Source organism: Lolium rigidum, chromosome 2 (genome assembly GCF_022539505.1).
Source record: "Lolium rigidum isolate FL_2022 chromosome 2, APGP_CSIRO_Lrig_0.1, whole genome shotgun sequence".
NCBI classification, from domain to species: Eukaryota; Viridiplantae; Streptophyta; class Magnoliopsida; order Poales; family Poaceae; genus Lolium; species Lolium rigidum.
The window spans coordinates 120833661-120851362 of NC_061509.1; the positions used below are offsets into that span (position 1 = coordinate 120833661).

Consider the following 17702-nt stretch of genomic DNA (forward strand, 5'->3'; position numbering starts at 1 on the left):
CTTGGGGATGCCCAAGGCATCCCCTTCTTCATCAACAACTTATCAGGTCACCTCTAGTGAAACTATATTTTTATTCCGTCACATCCTATGTTCTTTACTTGGAGCGTCTGTGTGCTTTTATTTTCGTTTTGTTATTTTCATTCTCTGAATAAATTCGGATCCAAGCAATCCTTGTGTGGGAGAGAGACACGCTCCGCTTTTTCATATGAACACTTGTGTTCTTAGTTTTTCTTTTAATGTTCAATGGCGAAAGTTGAAAGTCGCTTCACTTATTGCTATTTGGTTGAAAACGGAAAATGCTTCATATTGTCTTGAATAATTTGATACTTGGCAATTGTTTTGAGTTCTCATAGATCATGTTTAAGCTCTTGCATCATGTAGTTTAAATCTATTAGTGGAGAACTACCGTAGAGTTTGTTGAAATTTGGATTGCATGATTGATCTCTCTAAGGTCTAGATATTTTCTGGTAAAAGTGTTTGAGCAACAAGGAGACAGTGTAGAGTCTTATAATGCTTCCAATATGTTCTTATGTAAGTTTTGTTGTACCGGTTCATACTTGTGTTTGCTTCAAACAACCTTGCTAGCCAAAGCCTTGTACTGAGAGGGAATGCTTCTTGTGCATCCAAAACCTTGAGCCAAAACTTATGCCATTTGTGTCCACCATAACTACCTACTATGTGGTATTTTTCGGCCATTCCAAGTAAATTGCTTGCGTGCTACCTTTAAAAATTTCATTCCTTATCTTTGCAATACATAGCTCATTGGAAAGTAGCCTAAAAACTATTGTGGTAATGAATATGTCGCTTATGTATCTTAGTTCTTATAAGTTGCTTGTTGAGCGGTAACCATGTTTCTGGGGACGCCATCAACTTTTTACACCTTTGTTGAATATCATGTGAGTTGCTATGCATGTTCGTCTTGTCTGAGGTAAGGGTGATTTATCATGATTAAATGGTTTGAGTATGCATATTGTTAGAGAAGAACATTGGGCCGCCAACCAAAGCCATATATCATGGTGGAAGTTTCAGCTTGGACATTAATCCTCAATCTCTTATGAGAATATTATTTGTTGTTGAATGCTTAAAGCATTAAAAAGAGGAGTCCATTATCTGTTTTCTATGTTGTCCCGGTATGGATGTCCTCAAGTTGAGATCTATCAAAATTGAGAAATCAAATGAGATCTATCTCCTTGGACCTTTGTACAGGTGGCATAGAGGTACCCCTTTGTGACACTTGGTTGAAACATATGTAATGCAATGATAATCCATGGAAGTCCGAGCTAATTAGGACAAGGTGCGGGCACTATTGGTATTCGATGCATGAGGCTTGCAACTTATAGGAGGTTTTATGCATAACACATATGAATTATTACTACCGTTGACAAAATTGTTCCATGTTTTCAAAATAAAAAGCTCTAGCACATGAGTAATCCACTGCTTCCCTCTCGCGAAGGGCCTTTCTTTTACTTTATATTGAGTCAGTTTACCTACTTCTTTCTATCTTAGAAGCAAACACTTGTGTCAATCGTGTGCACTTGATTCTTACATGTTTACTTATTGCACTTGTTATATTACTTTATGTTGACAACTATCCATGAGATATACATGTTACAAGTTGAAAGCAATTGCTGAAACTTAATCATCCTTTGTGTTGCTTCAAAACCTCTTATTAAGAATCTATTACTTTATGAGTTAACTCTTATGCAAGACTTATTGATGCTTGTCTTGAAAGTACTATTCATGAAAATTCTTTTGCTATATGATACAGTTGTTTAATCATCATCTTTACCATTGCTTTGAATCACTTCATTCATCTCATATGCTTTACAATAGTATTGATCAAGATTATGATAGTAGCATGTCATTTCAGAAATTATCCTTGTTATCGTTTACCTACTCGAGGGCGAGTAGGAACTAAGCTTGGGGATGCTTGATACGTATCAAACGTATCTATAATTTCTTATGTTCCATGCTAGTTTTATGACAATACTCACATGTTTTACATACACTTTATATCATTTTGATGCATTTTCCGGGACTAACCTATTAACAAGATGCCGAAGCGCCACTTCCTGTTTTCTGCTGTTTTTGGTTTCAGAAATCGTACACAGGAAATATTCTCGGAATTGGACGAAACAAAAGCCCACAGCCATATTTTCCACGGAGGGTTCCAGAACATCGAAGGAGAGTCGGAGGCGGCCAGCAGCGGACCCACACCATAGGGGGCGCGGGTCCACCCCTGGTCGCGCCGCCATGTGGTGTGGGCACCCCCTGGCTCCTCCGAGGCCGCCCTTCCGCCTATATATTCTTCCAGTCGCGAAAACCCTAAATCATACAGTCATATTCCACGAAGAGTTCCATAGCTGCCTGTTGACGTCAGAAACCCCCTGGCGGGCAGAGACGGGCAACACGGTAGAGCCGGGAACAACTAGGGCTGCGGCTGGCCCCAGTCCCTCAGAGCGACGGCCCGCAAAGCCTCCTGGTCGCACGTCCGATGTTTATCACAAGGGCGTGCCACCCGACCTATACCCGGTCGGGAAGGTGTGGATGATGCCTCGCTTAGTTTCCTGCATGGCATACACGTAAACATTAAATACGAGCCTCGATCGGCTCTCAGGTTATCTCGTGAATCGGCTCGTAGAGCCGATCCACCCATGATCCGGACGAGGTGTCCGAATATATGGTGGTCCCGCTTGATCAAGATAAAGCTGATTAGATCTACGACGATTTAGGGTTTTCACCGCATAATCGGATCATCCTACTCATGATTGGGCCTCGCGCTCGCGCACGGTGACCGTAAGCCGATCCTAGACAGGGCCTAAAACCAACACGAGGTTGATCCCCGGAACATCCTTTCTAGGGCTAGCAAACGCCACCCTACACGCCGCTGGATCCTCCAACCCTTTGTAAGGCCTAACTATTGCGGATGTTAAACTAATCCTTGATGAAACAAGGAGCAACCGTAACGGATCAGATCTACTAAATTATGATCAAGCGGGTGCCGCCCCTACACCTAAGATAGGTGTAAGGGCGGCTAGACGTGCAAGGGTTGCATAACGAAAGCATGTAATTCGAAGAACAATGCTAACCCTAACACATCTAAGATAACTACGTTGCTCGCCATCAAAAAGGCTTCGAGTACGAGCAACGCGTGAACAACGTGGGCAGGCTTAGTGCTGCCTAGATCGCAAGATGCGATCTAGGCAGCATGGTGCTTACCGGTAGAAACCCTCGAGACGAAGGAGTTGGCGATGCGCCGAGATTTGTTTGTGGTTGAATGTTGGTTGTTGTTTATTCCATAAACCCTAGATACATATTTATAGTCCAGCGGACTTTCTAATGTGGGCGTGCACCAAACCGTGCACGGGTAAGATTCTAACTTTTAATCTAGATACAATCTACTGTAATTAAAGATACACGGGCAACCTAGCCCAAATTCTCCGTGCAAGGCCGCTTCAGAGATCTTCATGTGTAATCTTCCAAGCCCATCTTGACCGCGGCCCACCTCCTGATTTAGCCAAAATCTGGTGATAACACATGCCCCCCTGGTTTTGGTAATGATAATTTCAAAACCACTCGCTTTTCCTTCGAAGGGTCATGTCGTGGCAGAGCGAGAACCGTCGCAGTATGTTTCATCATGACGACTTGCCTTCCCAACTTCTCTCGCACGATTTGACAGCTTTTGGCACCATGTCCTCGAAAGCTGCTCGAAAATTAAATCTCCATCTCCTTTATTTAACTGCATCGAACAGTTCTCCTCTTCGTCCTCTTCACATTAGCACTCCCAAAAGCCCTTCTGCGCACCATGTCTTCCTCTTCCTCCACCTCATCGGAACTTTCCCTCGGGTCCTCCTCCTCCCGTGAGACGCCGCCGGACATTCGCGCACCGGAAGAATGGGACCTGGAAGACCACGCCTCCTCCACCTGGTCCGAGGAAGACAAATCCTTGACCAGTGGGGAGAGCGACCTCCGCTTCCTCGCCGACGGGGAATCGGAGGAGGAGAGCGATGACGATCGCTTCTCCTGGGATGACTTCACCTCCTCCGAGGAGGCGAAGGAGGAGGAGGAGGAGGAGGACGAAGACAGCTCCTCCGACGAGCCGCCGGCCAAACGCCGCCACCTCTGGTCCGGGAACCTCAGCGACGTTGACAGCGATGACGACGACGCTGACGAGGAGGACGAGGACAACGAGGGTCCTGTCGGCGGCCGCTGGAGCAGCGATGACGAGCCGGCAAGGAGTAGCGCCGACAGTGGCGATGACGGCGACGATGACGACGAGGGCAACAACGGCCCCTAGATAGGATCTTAGCATAGGGCCAGCAGTAGTAGACGGGGCAATGTATCCCCTAGTACTTCCTTTTGAGAGCAATCAGCTCTTCTATGTAAGAAATCTGGTTTATCAATGAAGAAATTCCCCAATTTGATTTTGCCGATTTCCTTTATGATAATTTAGCCGATTGCCCTTCGTACTGATTCTGCCGATTGTCAATCTGGTCAATGCCCAATAAGCCGATGGTATCGCATCGGTCTCTCATGATAAATTTCGAGATAGATCCATCCGGCCCCAAACTCCCGGTCAAACAAGGCCAAGCCATAATCGTGCAAACCCTAGGCCTTTCAGACATTCTTCTGCCGCATCCCTCTCTTCCAGATCCTCTTTGCCTTCAGAAGAGCCCTAGGACTGTTGCTGGATCAATTCAAACGCCGAAGCTGCCACTTCTGCAGGACAGGCATCACTTGCCCACAAATTCCCTCGCGATGGTATGCAGTGACGTTTTATAATCCTGCTCTGTTTTCAGCAACCATCTCTCAAAATCAAACTGAAATGCAGAGCCAACCGATTTTAGCAAAATCGGCTTTCTTATAGCAAAGGACCTTTCGTGGCAAGCTGCCCCCCGAGCCTCAGCCGGGGTGGAAACAGTGATGAGGACCCGTAATTCAGGCAAACAGGCCTGGGCTCGACCATGTCTGAGAGTGCTATCGTGCGGGGCCAACCAATTGATCACCTTTCATCCGTTGACAGTCGATGCAGTCGATCCAACAGGCTGGTAATCTGGTGTTGAGTAGGTGTCCTCAACATAGTCCTGGGCTTGTCGCTGAATCGCCTTGCATACTGAAACCGATAATTTCGCAACATCAGCACCATTCTTCAGACAAGTTGTGATGCAGAGTTAGCCGATTCCAACGGAATCGGCTCCCCAGAGCAAAAGATCCTTCGGGGCAAGCTGCCCCCCGAGCCTCAGTCGGGGCGAGAATAGCAGTGAGCCGACCACGCCGGTCATCCTCTGTTTTCAACTCGTAATGCAGCATCAGCCGATTCAACAAAATCGGTTCTTTAGAGTGAGGAAATTCCAGGGCGAGCCCCCCCCGAGCTTCTTCAGTTCAATCCTTGCGCCTTGCTGATCGGATCGGATCATCATCTTCGGCAGGCTGCAGCAACTTCCGGTGAGGATGTCCTCGCATTTCTGACGCCCTCCAAACTCTGGGCGCAACAACCCCTGGAAGTGACAGTTACTGAGTCAAAACGTGACAGCCGATGGCTTCGTCATCGGCGGTTCTCCTGGTCTTAGAAGAGATATGCTCCCTTCGTTAGGTTCATCCCTACCCTGACTTGCACGTTTATGCTGCCCTTGCCGTTAGTCAGGGTTACGATCCGCAATCCTGCAGTCCTGGTTCTAGAAGATGTCACGTTCCTCGCTGCTAACGCCGCTGAACTTGAAGACTTGCCAATGGGAATTAGGGGTCCTTGAAGGGAAGACCCACTCCCTGCTCCATTGATCCTTAAGTCGATGTCTGCACATCGGCTATGCTTGAAAATTTTTGAATTTTCGGCCGATTTGTGTATCGGCCCCCGTACTCCAATACCCATCATCAAAGGATGAGACGCTTCCACTGCATATCCTCGTGTTTTATCCACCTGGGTGCCCCCCGGAGCCGATTCTGTCAAGAGAATTGATGGTATCGGCTCTGTTGGATAACATGTTGAACCCAGGCAGAATGGATGGTGAGGATAATTTTGGCCGATTGCTGGAATCGGCCTCCCGTTTCTTTCTCGGCGAAGGTTCTGTGACGTCCCTTCATAAATTTTTTGGGGCCGATCACAAGGATCAGTCTCGCCACGTTTATCCATCAACATTTGCTTTTGTTACACGGTCAGGCCGGTGGATAAAACCAGCCTAACCCCGTTCTTTGTCACGTCGATGCGCTCACAGTCGTCCAAATTGATGCCTGAGAGCGGTTCTTGGCCTGATGTCTCCCAAATGTCCATGCCGGCCGTTGAAACCTCGACTGAATCATCTGCATGGACGACTTCTACCTCATCTCCATCCCACTGTATCAGGCATTGGTGCATCGTGGATGGAATGCAACGATTGGCGTGGATCCAATCTCTCCCTAGTAGGACAGCGTAGGTACTCTTGCTTCGTCGACGATAAAGAACGTCGTAGGGACAGTTTTTCTTCCTACGGTCGAACCACATTCGGAACACCTTGTGCGTCGGATGCTTGGCCGTTGAAATCACTCGGTGTCACATTGGTCTTGATCAAATCTGAGCTCGAGCGTCCCAACCGACGTAGCATGGAGTATGGCATAATGTTGATTGCCGCTCCGGTGTCCACCAACATCTTGTTGACAGGCTGCCCATTGATGTAGCCTCGCAAGTACGGGGCCTTCGGATGCCCGTAACTTCTTTCCTTTGGCTTCTCAAAGATGACCGGCCGTGGGCCGCAGATCTAGTTGCGCCACGAGTGCTTCATATAATCTTGGAGCGCTAAACTCCGTTGGAAGAATGAAGACCATGTTTGTGCCGGCCGATGTATCATCATCGGCTTTCCTCTGCTTGGGCGCCACTCTTTTCTTTGTGGCCGACCTTCTTCGTCCGGGGTTCGCCGAATTTTGGCGGCCGGATCAGGCCGTGCCTTCCTTAGCGTGTGCAGGTACAATCTTTCAGCTTCTTCCAACCCACGCGGACGCTGAACCCTTCGCTTTTGGGAACGGTTGAGCCCATCGGGGCACCACACGGGCCGATGATATTTATCTTCTTCATCATCGTCCTCTAGTTCCTCGAGATCTTCCACCCGAGCGGACTCAGCATGCTTGTTCCGAGGCGGGAGAGGCCATAGACGCTTGAATACGGACACGTTAGCGGCATCCTTCTTCCTTTGCTTGCATTCTGGGCAGTTCTCGATTGTTGGCAATCGGCTCATTCCTGAGTCCCAGCAATGTTTGAAGAAAGGACAGTCCCAATGCCTATCCATGTCATCCTGCCCCCTTGACCTTCCTTCTGCGTGACGATTGTACCCGTCGTCGTTTCTATCCTGCTGACGGTACCTCCTGTCCTCTGTGCCAGACCGACAATTTCTCTCATCATCTACGTCGTAGCGCCGACGTCGGTCGTACTGCTGCTCATATTTGTTGAGGAGATGCTCGGAGAGTGGACGTTGATACCGCACGCTTGTCACTTCCTCCTCTGTCAGGTACCGTCTGTCATCATCTCGGGGCCGGTCGCGTGGATCGGCCTCCTCTTTGTCCTTGCCACGGGAGTGGCTCCTTTCTGCTTCGTCTTTGCCATGGCGGCTCGCAAGCCCTGCCATGTTAACACCAAAGGAGAACTTTGGCTGGCCTATGGAGTGGCTGAGATCCACCATGTTGACGCCAGGCGACGGACGTGAGTCTCTACCGAGCTTGATATCGTGCGGCCGGGTCTTCTCAGAGGAGCCGATGAGTTCGGCTTCGAGGGTTGCCTTGATCTCGTCATGTTTCTTTTTTAGCTCCTCGGGCAGATCCTCGTACTTCAGCGACCTGGTGCGTTCTTCTGACGGGGCGGACAGGTCCACTCCATCGAGTGCGCCTTCAGGTGTGAAACCCTTCCACCTGGCGCCATGGGAGCGGGTTCGGTGGAAAGAGCCGATGGGTTCGGCTTCGAGGACCGCCTTGATTTCGTCATGCTTCTTCTTGAGCTCATCGAGCGGATCCTCGTACTTGACCGGAGTGCCTTCCGCCATCTCGGATGCGAGACGGCGACGTGGTGGATGTCGAAGGTTGTCCCACCGGGCGTGCCGAAATGTGTTGACGTCGAAACCCCTGGCGGGCGGAGACGGGCAACACGGTAGAGCCGGGAACAACTAGGGCTGCGGCTGGCCCCGGTCCCTCGGAGCGACGGCCCGCAAAGCCTCCCGGTCGCACGTCCGATGTTTATCACAAGGGCGTGCCACCTGACCTATACCTGGTCAGGAAGGTGTGGATGATGCCTCGCTTAGTTTCCTGCATGGCATACACGTAAACATTAAATACGAGCCTCGATCGGCTCTCAGGTTATCCTGTGAATCGGCTCAGAGAGCCGATCCACCCATGATCCGGACGAGGTGTCCGAATATATGGTGGTCCTGCTTGATCAAGATAAAGCTGATTAGATCTACGATGATTTAGGGTTTTCACCGCATAATCGGATCATCCTACTCACGATTGGGCCTCGCGCTCGCGCACGGTGACCGTAAGCCGATCCTAGACAGGGCCTAAAAACCAACACGAGGTTGATCCCGGAACATCCTTTCTAGGGCTAGCAAACGCCACCCTACACGCCGCTGGATCCTCCAACCCTTTGTAAGGCCTAACTATTGCGGATGTTAAACTAATCCTTGATGAAACAAGGAGCAACCGTAACGGATCAGATCTACTAAATTATGATCAAGCGGGGTGCCGCCCCTACACCTAAGATAGGTGTAAGGGCGGCTAGACGTGCAAGGGTTGCATAACGAAAGCATGTAATTCGAAGAACAATGCTAACCCTAACACATCTAAGATAACTACGTTGCTCGCCATCAAAAAGGCTTCAGTACGAGCAACGCGTGAACAACGTGGGCAGGCTTGTCGCTGCCTAGATCGCAAGATGCGATCTAGGCAGCATGGTGCTTACCGGTAGAAACCCTCGAGACGAAGGAGTTGGCGATGCGCCGAGATTTGTTTGTGGTTGAACGTTGGTTGTTGTTTATTCCATAAACCCTAGATACATATTTATAGTCCAGCGGACTTTCTAATGTGGGCGTGCACCAAACCGTGCACGGGTAAGATTCTAACTTTTAATCTAGATACAATCTAATGTAATTAAAGATACACGGGCAACCTAGCCCAAATTCTCCGTGCAAGGCCGCTTCAGAGATCTTCATGTGTAATCTTCCAAGCCCATCTTGTCCGCGGCCCACCTCCTGATTTAGCCAAAATCTGGTGATAACACTGCCGCCATCACGAAGACAAGTTTCGGGGGACAGAATCTCTGTTCCGGCACGCCGCCGGGACGGGGAATTGCCCCCGGAGTCATCTCCGTCGACACCACCGCCATCTTCATCGCCGTTGCTGTCTCCTATGATGAGGAGGGAGTAGTTCTCCCCGAGGCTGAGGGCTCTACTCGGTAGCTATGTGGTTCATCTCTCTCTCCCATGGTGTGATCTTTATGTGATCATGAGCTTTATATCACTATTAATCTATGTGCTACTCTAGTGATGTTATTAAAGTAGTCTATTCCTCCTCCATGATGTAAAGTTGACAGTGTGTGCATCATGTAGTACTTGGTGTAGGTTATGATTGTAATCTCTTGTAGATTATGAAGTTAACTATTACTATGATAGTATTGATGCGATCTATTCCCCCTTTCATAGCTATTGTTGATAGTGTGTATGCTATGTTAGTACTCGGTCTAAATTGCAACGTTCTATTATGCACTCTAAAGGTTACTTTAATATGAACTCTGGATTCACTCTCCACGGTGTGACGGTGACAGTGTGCGCATCGTGTGTGATTCCTTTATGAAGTTGTGGAGTTTGTTTACTCCGGCTTGAGGTGTGCTTTTATAGCCCTACACAATGAATGGTGTTTATTATCCAACAAGAGAGTGTTTAAGAGTAGCTTTATTTAATTATGTGATCATTGTTGAGAGTGTCCACTAGTGAAAGTATGATCCCTAGGCCTTGTTTCCAAATATCGAATCACCGTTTATTTACTGTTCTACTCGCATGTTTACTTGCTGCCATATTTATTTCAGATTGTTATTACCACTCATATTCATTCATATCACTTGCATTTTACTATCTCTTCGCCGAACTAGTGCACCTATACATCTGACAAGTGTATTAGGTGTGTTGGGGACACAAGAGACTTCTTGTATCTTAATTGCAGGGTTGCTTGAGAGGGATATCTCTGACCTCTACCTTCTTGAGTTCGATAAACCTTGGGTGATTCACTTAAGGGAAACCTGCTGTTGTTCTACAAACCTCTGCTCTTGGAGGTCCAACACTGTCTACAGGAATAGAAACGTGCGTAGACATCAAGGCTCTTCAGCTTGAGGACGTACTCGTCGAGAGACAGGTCGTTCTGGTGGGTGCCGAAGAACTCCTGCTGGAGGAAGGTGACCCGCTGGATTTTGTTGTCGGTGAAGAGGCCGGTGATCTTAGCCCAGACCGTGTGGGCGGAGTCACCGTCGCGGACGACGGTGCGAAAGATGTCGTTGGAGACGGTGCGGGTAGAACCGGCGGATGATGGTGGCGTCGATCGCGAGCCACTCGGGGTCGTGCGGCATGACGAGGAGGTCGATGGTGCCGTCGACGTGATCGAGGAGATCATACTCGCGGAAGAGCAGCCCGAAGTATGTCTTCCACGAAAAGAAGTTGGCAGCGGTGGTGGAGAGCTTCACCGGCACGCGCTCGGCGATGGGGATGTCGCGGATGACGGCGACGGAGGGGCCGGCGAAGGGGTTGCTGCTGCCGGAGCGGGAGGAGGAGAAGTCGGCCATGGCGGAAGCGGCTAGGGCTAGGGTTGGGGTGGAGGCCGGCGGCGCCCGGGGTGGGGAGGGCGGCGGCTAGGGCTAGGGTTGGGGTGGAGGCCGGCGGCGCCCGGGGAGGGGGGGCGGCTAGGTTAGGACCCGAAGGGTCTCTGATACCATGTAGAAGAGATATTGGAGATTACACATCACCAATAGGGCCGGCTGCTCATATATATATAGGCGGACACATGTACAATTACAGGTACAACCCTGACAAAACACGGGAACATATACCTATACAATATGTTACTCAACAATGTGTGACATAGGATTGTTACCTTATAACCGATTTATCGTTTTCTGTAGAAAAAAATCAGCTGATCATTGCCTACAAATCTGGTGTGTTTTTATCGTTTCTTAAGCTGAAAAACATATGTCCAGCACGTTATTATCAATTTATCTTCTGTTGTTCCTGGCTCTCTCGAGTCTCGACAGAGAAGCAATCGCTGATGTATAGATGATGAAGGCCATACCCTATTCTTTGGCCTACTGTATTCATCATAGCACCCTCTGAATAAGATTTGATCTCTGTGCGGTTGAGGTGCTCGTGAAGCAGGTACTACCCGCAAAAAAGAATCTTATCATGTACTATACAATCGTTGTTGACACAAGTACACAACTCAGTTAAGAGGTAGGTGTTTCATGTTGTTTGCAACAGCTAATGTGCTACCGAATCTTGGATTTGCCTTTGTATTAGAAAATAACCATTATATACTATAGGTTAAGAAGTATCTAAGCAATACTTTATTTTTGGAACTTTTTACATCAATTCTTGCTTAGTTCAATTGATGTAGTACAACTTGTTAGTGAGGTTTGATTGTAGCCGTAACTTTTTTACTACATATGTTTTTATTAAGTGAAGTATTGGGACATTATTACGTGGTTACCAAAGATGATTTGGTCAAGCTACAATAATGAGTGATATTATAAATTTTGGAACAACTAGATATGTCAGTTATTCACTTGTGGCATTGTATTTGAGTTTCTCTCCTAGTGCGACGCACGGGCATATTTACTACTCTAGTTAAATAAAAAGAAGAGGTTAGACGTGGAGTCTAGAAGTAGCAGTGGACCTCATAGAAGACAACCCAAGTCCAGAGTACCTAGAGTTTGGCGCTTAGACAAACTCAAGGTGGCGGAGAATATTTGTCAAGGTGGAATTTATTGTGTTTGTGTCGAATATTATATACGAGTTAGGTTACGGTAGGACTACGAATTGTATTAGTGTGGATAGGTTAGAAGTAGTGTTTTGAGTTAGACTCTAGTAGCCTAGGTCTCTCATATAACGTGGGGGGCACCACATTTTGTAACCTATAACAAGTTGATAGTAGCAGGAGCGCAAGGGGAGCCGATGGCCTGTGCCGGTGCCCAAGGCAGCCAACAAGTTTTGCAGTATCAACGGAAAGAGGAGACTAAAAAATCTTTGCATTATAATATTAGTTGTCACTAATATAGATGTATCTAGATATATTTTAGTTCTAGATACATCCATACTAGTAGCAAGTAATTGAATCGGAGGGAGTAATAGAAAAGCAATATTTATGTCATTGTCCAATCTCTCGAACCAAATATGTATATATAGGATAATACACTTCTGTGGCAAACAAAACATCATCCGACAGACAATGTTGACAAACTAACAAACAGCAGATTTACTGGCATACTATAACACTAACAGAGTAGACATTTATGTACAGATCACACAAGATCTATCCACGGTTGGAAACCATAATATATTCCACCAGTTTATGGGAGTGCGCTACGCAGGTACAGCAAAGCTCGGCTCAGTCCAGCGAGTTGGATCAACAACAAGGCACGGATCATCCTTCTTGAACTCAGCTGCCTGCAGAGTACAGAGCAAAATGGATAAAACCTACCAGCAAAAGCTCAAGAAAACAAGGAGATAGGATAGGATATGCCAAACCTTTTCTCCGCAGCTAGGGCAGTAGTGATATTTGTGCCAAAGGCAATCCATTGAAGGGCACAGGAAGCAGACACCCATCATGAATGGCATCATGCAAGCCACAACTGATGCAAGACTCAGCTTCGACCTGTTCAATGTGTCATAAAAGGATCAGCATCAGTGATTTCCATTTTCATTAGACTATTGACTTCACCTACTGATTTGGTCCCTATGAGTACTGTACTGAAACACAGATTAGGCCATTGAAATGCCAAGCGCAAAAACAAGTTACAACTGAAAAATGAAAAACGTGAGGAGCCTAAGTTCTATGCTAATAACAGGTTTTTGGTTAGCGGGGGAGAGCATCAATTTATTTCATTACCATAAGTACTAGGGGCCATTTGAAAGAGCAGTACTGAATCCATTGTATTGCTGATTACACCCGGAAGTAAAAAAACAGGGGCAAACATCGGTTCTCCAATACAACGGGTATCAGGAGCTTTTCGTGACAGGATGCGACATCGCAGAGGAAGGAGACGCCACCCCTGACTTCCCCGTCGGTCGTCACAGACAACTACTGGTGAGAATGGAGACAGCCGCGCGCTCTCCTCCCTCTTCCCCTTCTTCTCTGGCCACTACGTGTCCTCTCCTCCATCCCTGTTTTTGTGTTGGGTCGCCAACCACCAGTCCTAAGTAAGGCAATGCCGCCAACTCCGCCCGCAGCTCCCATCTTCCCGGCTGATGCCTCATCTAGTCCCTGGCTTCCGCTTCAATGGCGCTGCCCCGTCCGCTCCCCGCCGCCTCATCCCCACTGGATCTGCTTCTGAACACACGTACAGGGAATCCATGCCATCTGCTCCGAAACCCAAGTCTCACTGCCGCTGGCATCTCCCATCTTTCCCATCTTGTTCTTGGTCAAGTGCTCGGTGAAACATCAGCTTGGTGTTTGGGCAGTAAGATGGTATTTGGGTGGAGTAACAAGAGACCCATAAAGCTTTGGATAATCTAGAAGAAAGGGGGAAACACATCCTGTCATGTTTGACTTTGTTGTGTAATGTTCATTGCTGGAGAAAATGTTTGCTATTTACTCCTATTTTTGTGGAATCATACTATTCGGATGACATGCACAGCAAATGTTCAGTTGTTTGTTGATAGCCTGACGATAAATTGCATTATTCCAGTGGATGATATGTTTTAGATGATCCGGTTTGCTTGTTTTCAATACCTTCTATCCAAACAAGAGATTACAACCTAAAAGATCTCACTCGCATAAAAGGGTTTTCCTGGGGGCTAGTAAAATATACCTGTAAATTACAGGGGTATATACATTCAGAACTTCCAAACAGACCCTAAGGGATATTGTATTCATGTCTCATTCACCCATTCACACTTCAGCGCACAAAACTAGGAGAGTGCTTATCAGCAAAAATATACATACAGGACAGACGAGACTGATCTACAACAAAAATATTGCTGACACACAAAGATACAGAAGTACTCCATGGCTCCTCTCATGGTTGAAGTTGAGTTAGCTATGGCTGAAATCAAGCAATGTACTCAGAAAACCAGATACTACCTGATAATAGTATAAGCCAGACTTTTAAACATAGACTAATACTCGTTTTCAGTTGGCTAGTTACCAAAATCCAAAGACAACACACTCATGGCATTCCCAAACAAGTGTTTTCGGAGTTGAGATAACTGACCCTAGGAACTGCAAACAGAACCACCAGAAGCTATCAGGCTACTAGTAACAACTTAGCAGGTGTTTACATAACAGAGAAATTATAAACCTTGAACTTGTAACGTCTAATTAGCATATCCGCCACTAACATTCCCAAAACATATCCACCCTACACGATACATGAAAACTAATAATACAAATACATTAGACGTTATGGTATATATTGTAAGGCTATTACAATATGAGTTCAAAAACATATTATGGTTAGTTTATACGTGGACACTAAGTATCACCAGAACACCATCAATGAAACCACTTTAATAGGATTGAGCAGCAAAGTAAAGTTTTGTCTTAGAGTTTGCATTCAGAAATCTTTCTTATGTTCTACCGATAGAGCGATAAGAATAGCTCAGTGGCACAGAAAGTTGATGATTGCAAGCACCCTTAATGGGGGAGTCTGGATTGTCATCACGATATCTTCTAACAGAGGGAAGACAACCCATATTGAGTGACCCAGTGGGCATTTTAAGGTTAGTGGAAAAGCAGTAGGTACTAATAGGATCCCCTTGAGGATGACCTCAGGGAACCACTATAGCTGGTGTGCCATTCCATTCTATCCATAAAATGAGAATCAGTTCAATCCTTCAAATCAAAGCCATTAGCCAACCAACATAATACAAACATTTTAGTTATGTCAACTTCACATTATGCGTCGATTCTCATAAGTTCCTACTTATATAGTCTTGTAGAGTTTGACTGAATAAGTAAGGCAACAACAATTCCTCTTTCCAACCAAGGCAGACCCACAACAAAACATGCACCCTGATTAAAACTACAAAAGCATCAAGAGCTCACCAAGTATCCAGCTCCTCTCATTCGACAATCTAAATATCATCAAACTTCCTTTACAGCTGTTCCATACTTCCACAACTCACACTAGCCTTCCAACTAACCATAATCTCTAACTTTCACGCCTATGTATAATAATAAAATCATTGCTCTCCATTCTTTCAATCGAATTAGTCAGTCCATCTGAACCGAAGGAAGGACGCCAGCTAAAACTAATTTGGTCAGCATCCAAGGTTAACATCGCAGGGTTGAAAGTTTCGGTTCAATCAATCTACAAATCACTACGATTCCATCGCTCACAGCTCAAATCGCACCTAAACCCCATAAAGGTCATATATTTCCCCTACTAACGGCGCAACATCACAAGGGGGAAACAAGGGAAGGCGCAGGAGGGGAGATTACGGCCTCACCGGACGGAGGAGACAGCAGCTTCGCCGCAGGACTGGCAGTGGAACGGGGCAGGCGTGTCGCGGAACATGGTCTGCTGCAGGGGAACCCCCTTGGGCACGCCGGCGTATATCGCGTTCGATGGCGGCATCCCCGCCGCGTAGGGGTCTGGCGCGTAGTAGTAGCGACCCTGGACCTCCGTCGGGTTGTACGGGATGCCCAGCGCTGGCTCTTCGCCGGCAGTCGTGGAAGCCTTGGTCGCCATGGTCTTCACCGGCGGCAGAAGATCTGCGGGTGGATGGTTGGCGGTCGCCGATCGTGGTTCAGAGCTATGAGAAACCGAGGGGGAGAAGTCTGAACGGATGTGGAGGAACTTAAGAGGACCAGGAAAAGGCAGGGCAAAAGATCAAACCACGTGCAATAGTTGGAGGAAAACATCAAACCGCGTTAGGCCTTGTTCGTTTCGTCCCAACCCGATCGGGTTTGGGTCGAAATCCCCGCGACATAGCCAGGATCAGACACACTGTGGTTTAATTCCGGTACTCTTTTAAAACTTGTTGGGTTAAAAACCCGCCAGGGATTCCACCCCGTCCTATTACCCCCCAAGCCCCTTCATTTCGCCAGAAAATAGATACACGACCCTTATCCCGTGGAACACATCCCGAATCGGTACGAATCCGTCTCGTCCCTCCCAAGCCCTCCCTATCTCTCTCCCGCGATCTGGAATGGCGGCGACGCGGCGGCGGGGGCTGACTGACCGACGGCGACGCGGCGGCGGGGGCTTACTGACCGACGGCGGTGGCGCATCCAGTTGAGCAAATCAAGGATGCATGCTCCTCCCTCCCTCCTTCCTCTCCAATCAGCGGCAGCGCGGCCAACTCAGCGGCGCGAGGTAACTCCGTCCGCTCTCAGCGGCACCTGTGATGCGTCATCTCCGGCGCCCTCTCATCTCCTCTCGTCCGCACCTAATCTCCTCTGCTTACTGTATATTTGATGTTGTTGGCTCGTCATCCAGGATTAACCGAATTGAAAATAGCACCAGGAATATGGGGAGAGGGATTTGTTGGGATCTGGGTGACGTGTCGGGATCACCCAAATCCACGCGTGGGTTGTTTCACGTGGGGATATGTTCCACGTGAACCGAACGAGGCCTTAGGCCTGGTAGGCGTGTAGATTAAAACTTTCAAACCCACTTTTATCAATAATATAACAAGATGATTGATCAATCTCAAAATATATGGGACTCCTAGATAAAGTCAAGGCCTCTCCAATCCAATTTTCATTAGTAGTACAATTAATATTATCAAGTAACATAGGACCATCATCTAGAGCTTTATCATAAACATTTGCCAAGCAAAACTCTTTAGTACCATGCATTTCGATATCAGGCACAAACAAAGCATTATCATAAGATTTATCAAAATTGCATGGATTATCATAGATAACAGTAGCATAATTATTCTCACAAGATTTACTCATAGGGAATATTTCAAGAGAATCCACAGGAACATAACATTCATCCCCCTTTGGTAAGCATGAAGGACAATCAAATAGTGTAAGAGATAAAGAGTTACTCTCATTAGAAGGTTGGCTCGGGTAGCTAATCCATTCTTCCTCCTTTTTTTCATCACTCTCCTCCTCTTTTTCATCCAATGAGCTTTCAGGTTCATCAATTTCTTCTTTCACAGGTTCCTGCAAATTGTGAGTGCATTCTTGTGCATGAATGAGTCTCTCTTTATAATCAATGATATAAGGATTATTGTTGTAATGTTCTATGCAAAAAATCAAGGATAGAAGAGACATAGTCTTTAAGGTCTTTACAAGCAACACAGGTTTCATAATTTTTAGACATGAAGGATTCTATTTCAGAGGCTCCCATAAATAAAACAAATTATTCTACTTCTTCGAACCCAAGATGAATATAGTTATTCCAATGATAGTTCATAATTAAAACTTCTTCACTAAAGCCACATTGGAATTTAAGATGTTTAGTATCCTGTTTAGAGCAATGAGTTTATATCATGGCGTTTAAGCAAGATTTTAGCAATTGTATTCAATTTTTCTAA

General features: G+C 46.8%; 1 protein-coding gene across 1 annotated transcript; it reads right to left on the reverse strand.

The window, feature by feature from the left end:
* Nucleotides 1-12335: 12335 nt before the first annotated feature.
* LOC124692287 (GSH-induced LITAF domain protein-like) lies at nt 12336-15997 on the reverse strand. The gene is made up of 3 exons (XM_047225627.1): nt 15660-15997; nt 12738-12864; nt 12336-12656 (listed from the first exon to the last, which is right to left on the reverse strand). The coding sequence occupies exons 1-3, from the start codon at nt 15899-15901 to the stop codon at nt 12573-12575; spliced, it is 453 nt and encodes a 150-aa protein (XP_047081583.1). The 5' UTR covers nt 15902-15997; the 3' UTR covers nt 12336-12572.
* Between the last annotated feature and the right edge of the window lie 1705 nt (nt 15998-17702).

Excerpts from the sequence above, each read along its gene's own strand:
- LOC124692287 (XM_047225627.1), bottom strand. The coding sequence starts at position 15,901 with ATGGCGACCAAGGCTTCCACGACTGCCGGCGAAGAGCCAGCGCTGGGC. Across the intron at positions 12,865-15,659 it reads GCTGCTGTCTCCTCCGTCCG|GTCGAAGCTGAGTCTTGCAT; the intron begins GTGAGGCCGTAA and ends CACATTGAACAG. Across the intron at positions 12,657-12,737 it reads GCCCTAGCTGCGGAGAAAAG|GCAGCTGAGTTCAAGAAGGA; the intron begins GTTTGGCATATC and ends TGTACTCTGCAG.